Genomic DNA, 11,250 nt, shown 5'->3' on the forward strand with positions numbered 1-11,250 from the left:
CATAGGGATGGTATTTGAAATTTTTCCTTATATTTTATTCACATCATATATGTTGTATTATTTTTCGCTTTAAAATGATACGCACGTAACGCACCTAATCTCCTTAAATGGCTTTTTCAAAATCCATGTTAATATATCATTTTAGATTTAAATAGACGTGTTCTCGGTCTATGTGTCATATACGATACGGGACACGACACAACTCGGACACGACGATTCGGCAAAATTCAAACTATAAGGACACGGACACGACAAAGACACAGCTAATAAAATATAATAGTTTTAGTATAATAATACATATTTATGTTATATAATATACTAATTTTGTAAACAAAATTATAATTTTTATAAGAATGAAAATTAATATAATACTTTTAAAATTAAAATTATCCATCAAATACATAGCAGTTAATTTTANAAATTTTAATTCTGAATTTTAAAATTTAAAAGTTAAAATTTTAAACTTAAAAATATAAATTTAAAAATTTAAAAATTCAAATTCAAATATAATAAGAGAGTAATATTATTATTTTTTATTTATAAAAACCCACTATCCTTCTTATTCTATCTTACCTAAACAAACGCTATTTTTTTTATTCTCAGGAATAACTCAATTTTCATCCAAACACAATTGATCTAATCCCCACTTATACCTCAATTTATATCTATCCCTAGAATAGTCACTTTTTGCTTATTTCCGAACCAAACGAAACCTCAGAGAATAAATGTAGTTTCAAAAATCTTTTTATAAAGCTTAATAGAGTTGAGATTAAGGGCGTGTTTGGTTCCTCTTTTTCATCCTGGAATCGGAATCAGAATGGGCGAATCTGTTTGCCCATATTTGGTATGCATGATTTCCATTCCGATTCCGATTTTCGAGTAAATGGAAAATTTTCAATCATTATTTTTTCCAATCCGGCCTAGAAGGCCAGATTGAAAATTGAATCCGGACGGAATAGATTTGTTCAGATTAAATTTAACTTTTTTAAAACTTATTTTCTAATTAAAATATAAGTTTAAGTTTAAAAATTATATTTATAAATTTTAATTTTAATTTAAACTTGAATTAAAAATTAAAATTCAATCAAGCATTTCGAATCTAATTCATAAATTTGAATTTAAACTTAAATTTAATTTAAAAATCTAAAATTTTATTTAAATTTTATTTAAAATTTAAATTAAATTTATGAATTCAAATTGAAATTGAAATTATAATTTTAAGTTTGAACTTGAATAAATTAAAATGTAATTTTATATTTTGAATTATCCGTTCAATTTCAAATTTTAATTTTTTTAAAAAATTATATTTAAAATTTTGATATTATTTTAAAATTTTGACCTAAATTTTTAATATTTAATTTTTAGTTTGAATTTAAACTAATATATTATAAAGATAAAATTGGCATATTAATTTGATTACGTTTCTGATATCTATCTAAACCAAATATCTACAGTGGGAATGGTTATTTCGATTTCGATTCAGGTGGCGAACCAAATAGAATGAGATAATAAATCATTCCGATTTCATTTCCAGCTTATTCTTATTCCGATTTTGATATCGATTCCGACTTCGAACCAAACACACCCTAAGTTTTCGCTTTGAATCTCGTTATGTGTGGACAAAATTGTGTGAATATGACCAACAAAATAGGAAAAAAATATGCTTACAAATGAGAAGCACCCTATTCTCATTTAATGGCCCTTTCAAAATCTTGTTTAATATCATTCTAAATTAAAAATAGACGAGATTAAGTTTCCGATTTGAATTTTGTTATGCACGGGCACAAGTGTGTAAATATCTAAGCGTCATGGCCGCTAACACAGAACATGAAACACGAAACACGACAAGACTTGGACACTGCGACTCGACAACTTTCAAAAAATTAGAACACGGACATAATATAAACACTGCTAATAAAATATAATATTATTAATATAATAATATATTTTTATTATATATAAAATATTAATTTTAATAAAATATTATTATATTTCTCATATGAGCGAAAGTTCGTAAAATTTTCATTGATAATTCATATTTTAAGAAAAGAAATTATCCACCATACATAATTTATTTTATTGACAAAAAAAAATTTGTATGCATTTATTAAAAAGCTAAAATATTTATCATCTTATATTATATATACATAGAAAAAATAAAATAAATATATATATGGTTATATGCGTTATGGATCAGCATTAAATGGGCGTCTAAGAAGTGTCCACATCGGATACATGTCTGACACGGACACGCGTATGTCCGACACGGATATGCGAGGCTTACAGAAGTGTCCGTGAGACATAAGTGAATATGATATGAAAAATAAAAAAAATATTGAAAAATGAAAAGCACCCTATTGTCACGGACAAAATATTTTCCGCTAATTTCTCCTTGACAATGGCCCAAATCTGCTAGCCAGTTCGGGTTGGTAACGGGTCGAATCAGGTTGTCAATACCCAAATCCAACCTGCTGTGGGAAACTCAAGGGTTATGAAACTCATGGGAGTTATGGATGACTCTTGAGCTTTTGGCAATTATGAGGGCTCATTATGTAGGCAATAGTGGGTGAGTTATGTGGCTAGTGGGTGAGTTGAAAAGGCTCATTAGGCCTATAAGTAGTTGGGTTTGGTTAAGGTCAAAACACACAAGAGAGAGTGTGTGTATGTGTGGGTTGTAATTTCTTTTCTAAGTAGTGTAGTACTTAATTTTTTGAGTGAACTTCTGCCTCTCTCTCTTTGTCATTCCCTTTGGATACTTAGTCGTAGGACGCGAAGGTCCGGACTAGCAATAGAGACGAAGGCTTGTCTATTTTCGAGCAGGAAGGCGGGCGCCGCACGGGCTTTGCGAATAGAAACGCTAAGGCCGTGACACTATTCTCTCCTTTCCCTTTCAAAATCCTATTTAATGTTGTTCTAGATAAAAACAAAAGGATAAGGTTAGGTTGTCGTTTTGAATCTTGTTATTTGTGGGTACAAGTGCAAGAATACAACCAGCAAAGTTTAAAAAAATAATAGAAAATATGTTAAAAAAAAATAATTACTTAAATATTCCTCAAAATTTTGAAAATATTTTATTTATTTCTATTTTTTTTTTCTTTTCAATATATTCCTCCGTTATTTCAAAGTATTCCTGGAGTTACCATTCGTTAAGTTAACTTAACGTGAGTTAAATATTTAGTAGAGTTAAAAAAATCAAAATGCCTCTTTTACTGTTAACTTAAGGGCAAATAAGAAATGACAGTGATGATAGAAGGGTATATTTGAAAAGACAAAAAATTAAAATACTTTTTGTGCCCCTAACTTAAGAGTATTTTACCCTTTCAAAATACTTTTGAAAGGGTAAAATAATAAAAAGGATAAAATAGTAATTTTATAAAGATAATAGCTATTGCTAACAGTTTAATTTAACTCTAGAGGTATATTAAAATTAGGTTGGAACATAAAAAGAGTATTTTTAATATTAGCTTTCTAAAAGGGATAAATTGAAAAATCGAAAAGTTTTCAAGAGTATATAAGTAATTGCCCCTCGAAAAAATTATATGCATCTCATTCTCCTTTAATGATCCCTTCCAAATTCAGTTTAATACCATCTTAGATTAGATCAAACAATTAATTAAATCTAGATTTATATGATGGTTCTTCGAATTGTCTGAACAAGAATTCGCTGAGAAACTCCTCCACTAAAGTAATAAAAAAAACACTTATAAAAATGAATAAAAATCAGAACTTTTTGAACTCTCTTAATGAGATTTCGCTGAAAAAGTCCTCAACTTTTTTTTAAAAAAAACACTTATGAAAATAAATAAAACTCCAAAACTTTTCGAACCTTCTGAATGAGATTTCGCTAAGAAATTTTTCGGCTTAAATAAAAAAAAACAACACTTATAAAAAATGAATAAAAATCCAAACTTTTCGAACTGTCGAAACAAGATTTCGTTGAAAAACTCTTCGACTTAAGTAAAGAAATAAAAACACTTATAAAATTAAATAAAAATCTAAACTTTTTGAACTATCTGAACAAGATTTTGTTGACAAACTCCTCAATTGAAATAAAAAACAACACTTATAAAAATGAATAAAAATTCAAACTTTTCGAATTGTTGGAACAAGATTTCATTGACCAACTCCTCAACTTAAATAAAAAAAAAACTAATAAAAGGTGAATAAAAATTCAAACTTTTCAAACCATCTGAACGAGATTTCGCTCAAAAACTCTTCGACTTAACGAGATTTCGTTGAGAAACTCGTTGTCTTAGAAAATACAAAAACACTTAAAAAAGTGAAAAAAAATCTAAACTTTTCGAACTGTCTGAACAAAAATTCGCGGAGAAACCCCTCGACATACAAGAAAAAAAAATACTTAAAAAAAATGAATAAAAAGCCAAATTTTCTCTCTCTCTCTCTCTCTCCATTGGTCCACTCCCCCCCAAAAAAACACTAATAAAAAATGAATAAAAATTCAAACTTTTCTATCCATCTCAATGAGATTTCGCTGAAAAACTTTTCGACAACGAGATTTCGTTGAGAAACTCGCTGACTTAGGAAAAACAAAAACACTTTAAAAAGTGAATAAAAATTTAAACTTTTCGAACTGTCTGAACAAAATTTCGCTTAAAAACTTCTCAACATACAAGAAAAAAAATACTTTAAAAAAATGAATAAAAATCCAAACTTTCTGCCTCTCTCTCTCTCTTCCCATTGGTCCACTCCCCCCAAAAAATACTAATAAAAAATGAATAAAAATTCAAACTTTTCGAACCAAGATTTCGCTGAAAAACTCTTCGACTTAAAGAGATTTCGTTGAGAAACTCTCCAACTTAGAAAAAATAAAAACACCTAAAAAAATGAATAAAAATCTAATCTTTTTGAACTGTCTGAATAAAATTTCGCTGAAAAATTTCTCAACATACAAAAAAAAAAAATACTTAAAGAAAATGAATAAAAATCTAAACTTTCTTCCTCTCTCTCTCTCTCTCTCTCTCTCTCTTCCCATTGGTCCACTCCCCCCAGAAAACACTAATAAAAAATAAATAAAAATTCAAACTTTTCGAATCATCTGAACGAGATTTCGCTGAAAAACCCTTCGATTTAACGAGATTTCGTTGAGAAACTAGCCGATTTAAAAAAAAAACAAAAACACTTAAAAAAGGTGTATAAAAATCTAAATTTTTTGAACTGTCTGAATAAAATTTCGCTGAAAAACTCCTCGACGTACAAGAAAAAAAAAGTACTTAAAAAAAATGAATAAAAATTCAAACTTTCTTCCTCTCTCTCTCTCTCTCTCTCTCTCTCTCTTCCCATTGGTCCACTTCCCACAAAAGGTCATCCAAACCCACATGATCTCCAATCTCCCACCTCCTATAATTATTGCCTCAAAGACAAAACCTTAACCACTTAAAATGAAAAGCCACATCCATCCATTGCTAAAGAGCCAAAAGCTCACAACCTTTCCCATGAGTTTCCTCTCTCTCTCTCTCTCTCTCTCTCTCTTCAAGTAGCTAAAGCTGAGAGAAAGAGGATTAAACAAAGAGAATAATAATAGGAGAGTATATAGAGAGAGAGAGAAAAAAAAAGAATAAGAAAAAAAATCCCACTTTTTTCTCTTATTTTTCTAAAAAAATAGTTTTTTTGGTCTTCATTTCTATTTTTTATCCTCCTCTGGATCCATCATCAAAAATCTCAACCCAAGTGGGGTTTTTTCTCCTCTTTTTGTGTATTTTTTTTAAAAAAAAAATTTGGATCCAAAAAAAAAAACATCTTTTTTGTGTCTTGTGATCTCTCTCTCTCTCTCTCTCTCTCTCTCTCTCTCTCTCTCTTACTTTTACTTCACTTTTTTTGTGATCAAACGAGAAGGGGGGGAGAGGTTTGGGGGTGGGAGAGGGTGGGGGAGGGGGGGGGAGTGAGGAGATGTTCTCCGGGTTGATCCATCGAGAAGCTTCGATCTCCTCCGGCGAGGATGCGGCGGCGGCGGCGGCGGGGGCGGGGGCGGCGCACGGGGGGCCGAGCCTGGTGCTCACCGCCGACCCGAAGCCGCGGCTCCGGTGGACCGCCGACCTCCACGAGCGCTTCGTCGACGCCGTCGCCCAGCTCGGCGGCCCCGAAAGTCGGTCCCTTTTTCCGCTTCCTCGCTCCCCCCACCCATTGCCCTAAATTTCGCAACACTGTGATGTGGGTTTTGCTCTCGTTTCGTGTTTTGATTCGGTCCCCTGTGTGGTGGTGCTCGGATGTGTTGTTGTGTGCGAGAATGGGTGTTTTGTTTGGTAAATTATGATCATGAAGTGACTCGTTTGGTTGAATTTGCCAATTTTTCAGCTCCCAATGCCCTATATTTGCAATTTTGTGAAGTGGGTTTTGCTTCATTTCATGTTTTGATCTGGTCCCTGTTTGTGCTTAGATGTGTTGTATGTGAGAATTGGTGTTTTGTTTGGTAAATTGTAATGATAAGTGACTCGTTTGTTTGAATTTCTCCATTTTCTGCCTCCATTGCCCTAAATTTGCAATTTTGTGAAGTGGGTTTTGCTTCATTTCATGTTTTGATCTGGTCCCTATTTGGTGCTTAGATGTGTTGTATGAGAATGGGTGTTTGTTTGCTAAATTGTAATCATAAGTAATTCATTTGTATCTATTTGTCCTTTTTCTTGCTCCCAGTGCCCTAAATTTGCATATTTGTGAAGTGGGTTTTGCATATTTCATGCTCTGATTTGGTAATTTGAGGTTGCTTTATCTGTGGTATTTGTCTCTGTTTGGTATGTAGATGTGTTGCATATGAGAATGGGTGTTTGTTTGCTGAATTGTAATCATAAGTGACTCATTTGTTTGAATTTGTCCTTCTTCTGCTCCCAATGCCCTAATTTTGCGATTTCGTGAAGTGGGTTTTGCTTCATTTCATGTTTTGATTTGGTAATTTGTGGTTGTTTTATCGGCGGTATTCGTCTTCGTTTGGTATTTACATCTGTTGTATATGAGAATGAGTGTTTGTTTGCTAGATTGTAATCATAAGCGACTCATTTGTTTGTATTTGTCCTTTCTCTCGCTCCCATTGCCCTAAATTTGCATTTTTTTGTGAAGTGGGTTTTGCTTCATTACATGTTTCCATTTGGTAATTTGAGGTTGTTTCGAGTACCCATTTGAATTTCGTGTATCTCTTGCTGTTTCTTACATATAAATAATTTGTCCTTGGTTGGTGCTTAGATGTGATGTATATCTGATTGAGTGTTTGTTTGCTGATTGACCATTTGTTCAAATTGTCCTTTTTTTACTCTTAAGCACCCTAATTTGCTGTTTCGATTAAGTAATTTGAGATTGTTTTTGCGTAATTACATGAATGATTTGAATTGTATAGTCGCTGATGTTTCTGCTAGATTTACTTTTAATGAACTTGTTACTAGTTTTAGAGTAATCCCGCTCTTAATTGTCCCATTTATTTAATTCTTAGTTTCACTGATCCTTCTTAACAGCTTGTTTTGCTGTCTCCAAGTTGCGCTTTTCGTGTAGAATTTAGCTGCATTACTTCCAGGAATACCATGGACGACCAGCGTGTTTTCTTAACAGCATGGGCGCTTAAAAGCTAAGATCAACATGTCCGAATAGAGCAATGCGGAAGCTCAATCCATTTCCCTTTTGTCTAATTTTGATCTTATTCTCTGTGTTGAGTGCATGTAGTACTGCATTAAATTAAAAATGAATTTACTGTAGATCCATCTAACAGCTTTCAGATCCAGTTATTTAGTTAGTGGGGGTCTTATGATTTGTCGGCGTGAGAGCAACTTATGCCTTTCGTATCTGTAACGCAATATTTACCACACTGCTTGCTATTTCTACCGTGTTTATTCTGAATTCGCCAAATTTTACCAAATCGCGCGCTTATCACCCGTCACCCGTACTAAACATATCCTGAACACCAAACTTGTGACTGTGCGCTGCAATTTTTAGTGTATCATGAATCATTTATCTTCGTTGAATGAGATAAGTGACAAACCGCTTCCAAAACCAGTAATTATTGAATGACTTCATGTCGTTTTTATTTAATATCTTGTCGGAAATTATTAAGGGAATGGTTGATTGGAACATAATCTAGCAGCGATAAGATGCTGATCATAGTTTTCATTCAGTTTATGGTTATTTTGTTTTATAACAAAAGACGTGGTTTATTTCGCAGAGGCGACGCCGAAGACTATCATGCGAACAATGGGTGTAAAGGGGCTCACTCTCTTTCACTTAAAGAGTCATCTTCAGGTATTTCGGCATTCTAGTTTGAATAACTTCCTTTTCAATCAAACAAGCGGTCTTTACGTATCTTTGTTAGTTCCGACGACGACAAAATGAAACTCGCCTTTTAAATATACAGCAGTGCTTGATATGTATATGGTAATTTTTATCAGAAATACAGATTGGGGAAGCAGTCTGGCAAAGAAATGACGGAGCAATCTAAAGACGGTAAGCTTAATGAAGCTATCTAATTCATGTTTCCTTACATATTTCTTCTGAAATGTGTCATACGGTGCACGCTATATGTTAAATTTCGAGAAGTAACTGGACAATCCAGTCCATTTTTGCGCGCATGATGGTTGGCGTACGGATTATAACACTTGGGAGTACGCCTGATCAAGATATTACGTGTTTCGTCCTCTGCCAGGCATGGTTTTTCCGGGTGGTCGGGTTGAGTTGTAAGAAGCACAATATAAGCACGACCGCCGCCTTTGTTAAGTTACAAAGAAGCAACCCTTAGCTTCTTGAGAATATAAGTCGAAACTAGTAGGTTAAAACATACAGAACTTGGACTGTGGATCATTTTGAGTCGACTAACCAACCTTTCAAAATTTAAGCTGATTACTTTAATGAATTGATTTACAGTTGCAAGAATTGTATAAAGTATACTAATTAAATCTGGAAAGATAAATGACGCGTTCAAACTTTTGAGTCATAGTGCCGTTGACCGACTCAAATCAAACAAATTGAAAGTTTGGATAAGTAAAATCAAAAATTTGAAAGGTTGGGTAGTCGATTCAAAATGGTCTGTAGTTCAGGTAAGTTTTGTACGTTTTTACCAAGCTATTAAATAGAGCCCGCTCGAGGCCGGACCTTGCCCTATTTGTGTAGAACCAATTCACTTGAAAGGTTGAGTGGTCGATTAATTTAGCACTTGGTCAAAATAAAGTATCGGTTTTTTCGACACTTTCAACTAACTATGATCTGCTTCTCGGAACTTCAGCTGCCTACCTTTCTGAAGCCCAAAGTAGCGCGAATTTGTCGCCGAGAGTGGCTACCCCCGACGTGAACGAGTACGAACTGTCAGTCATCCTTCTCTATGTTTCTTCTTGCTTTTAAGAAAATTAACATGTTGTTTTATCCCGCATTCGTAGAGGTCAAGAAGTTAAAGAGGCCTTGAGGGCGCAAATGGAAGTGCAAAGAAAACTTCATGAACAAGTGGAGGTAACTTTCTCTTAGTCTCATTTTTAATCCTTTTTTTCCTATTTTACTCTACATTATGATTATGATCATTTACGAAAGCTTTCTACGCCGCCTATGAACTACTTCGAATCTTGCTGCCTTTTCGCAAAATTAGAATCTAATCATAATAGGCCTGGCTTCTGGAACGGCTTCTCTAATCTGCGAAGCTACAGCGAGATTGATGTTTCGCTTCTGCTGTGTCGAAAAGCTGAAATGACTTTCTGAGTCCCTAACATGGAAGCCGCCGTAAGAAGTTGTTTGCGCTCTTACTTTTGCAGAAACTTCGGCTATGCCACACAATGCCCCCTAAAAAGTTAATGCGGCATAACACGCATCCCCAAGAGCCGACTTCGAAGCTCAATTGCTGCTCTGATCATTCGTTCTCGTTCTTGTTCTTAAAATCTTGACCAGGTTCAGAAGCACGTTCAGATTCGAATGGAAGCGTACAAGAAGTACATCGACTCCTTACTCGACAAGGCGTACAAGATCGCGTCGGAGCAAATCGCGATGAGCAGTCTCAACAACTCGACCGAGCACGACTTACACGATCTGGCGACCAGAGGGGTCATGTGCGCCCCCTCCGACCCCCTGAGCCCCTCGATCTTCCACCAACTATCCGTCGGCTCGATCAGTTTACACAGTCCGGGGGGCAGAACCGCCCCGACTTCGGCGATCGACGGCCAATTCTTCTTTCAAAAACCGCCGGAACTAAAGCGCAAATCATACTAAACCAAAAAAGGAAAAAAGAAAAAGAAAAAGAAAAATGCAAAGATGGAAATGGAAAGATCTTCTTTTGTAGTGCAGTAGTGTTCTTAGTGGCCTTGTCCTTTTAGTTCTTTGTAAGATATTTCGCGGAACAAGGTTTATTTTCCTTTATATTTCTTATTAAATTTAAAAACTTTGATCTTTAATATTATTATTATTATGTGACACTACTACACTGATCAGGCTCTCTGTTGTATGAACTTTTATTATTATTGCAATGCAATTATTAGATAGTGAGCATTACTTGGTTATTTAATTTCCTTGGAAATTTTGCAAAATGCTTTGGATGATTATATGATCTTTCTCTTTTTTTATAGGCTAAATTACATAAAATCTCCTGTCAAAATCTAATTTTTCACTTTCTCTTCCTGTCATTTACAAATCTACACTTTGTTTTCTTGTAAAATAAAAAATGGTCACAGGGGGTATGATGTGAACTGTGATGACAAAATGACCATTTTGCCCCTCACCATTTTTGGCAACAAGAAAGAAGGTTGAGGGCATTTTTGGCACTAAAAAATATATAATAATATTTTATTAACGGAATTCTAACGAATCACTAACGGCAAGGGGTGAAGTGAATATTTTTTATTTTACAAGGGGGTAAAGTGTAAGTTTTTAAATGTCAAAGGAGGGAAAGTGAAAAATCGGGTTTTGACCGAAAAATTTTCTGTAATTTAGCTTTTTTTATATTGCAATTTGATCTACGTGTACTTCTCCATATTGTGTGTGTCAAATTGCTTTTTCGGAAAATAACACTGACAACAGTTTTTTAGCTGGAAAAGTATTTTTCTTTTTCAGATTTAGTAGAAAAATAGTATTTTTGCTTTTCATATTTTTTTATTCAATAATTAAAAATTGTAGAAAAGGAAGTTTTCTTTGGGAAACTTATTTTTCGGAAAATAATTTTTCATGCTTTTTCGAGAAACCAAACATCCTTTTATTTGGTTCCTTAGAAAAATGTGGATTTTTTTTTTTTGAGAAAAAAGTTTTTCATGAAAGATCATTTTTCCAGTTTTTCCTCCGTTTCGTGAT

General features: G+C 33.7%; 1 protein-coding gene across 1 annotated transcript; it reads left to right on the plus strand.

Annotated features, from left to right (window-relative positions):
* Window positions 5,893–10,466, plus strand: LOC109720378 (protein PHR1-LIKE 2-like). The gene is made up of 6 exons (XM_020247441.1): window positions 5,893–6,103; window positions 8,159–8,235; window positions 8,382–8,436; window positions 9,212–9,281; window positions 9,363–9,432; window positions 9,862–10,466. Exons 1-6 carry the CDS (start codon window positions 5,908–5,910, stop codon window positions 10,177–10,179), a joined length of 786 nt encoding a protein of 261 aa, XP_020103030.1. The 5' UTR covers window positions 5,893–5,907; the 3' UTR covers window positions 10,180–10,466.

The sequence above is a fragment of the Ananas comosus genome, linkage group 14 (assembly GCF_001540865.1).
Source record: "Ananas comosus cultivar F153 linkage group 14, ASM154086v1, whole genome shotgun sequence".
NCBI classification, from domain to species: Eukaryota; Viridiplantae; Streptophyta; class Magnoliopsida; order Poales; family Bromeliaceae; genus Ananas; species Ananas comosus.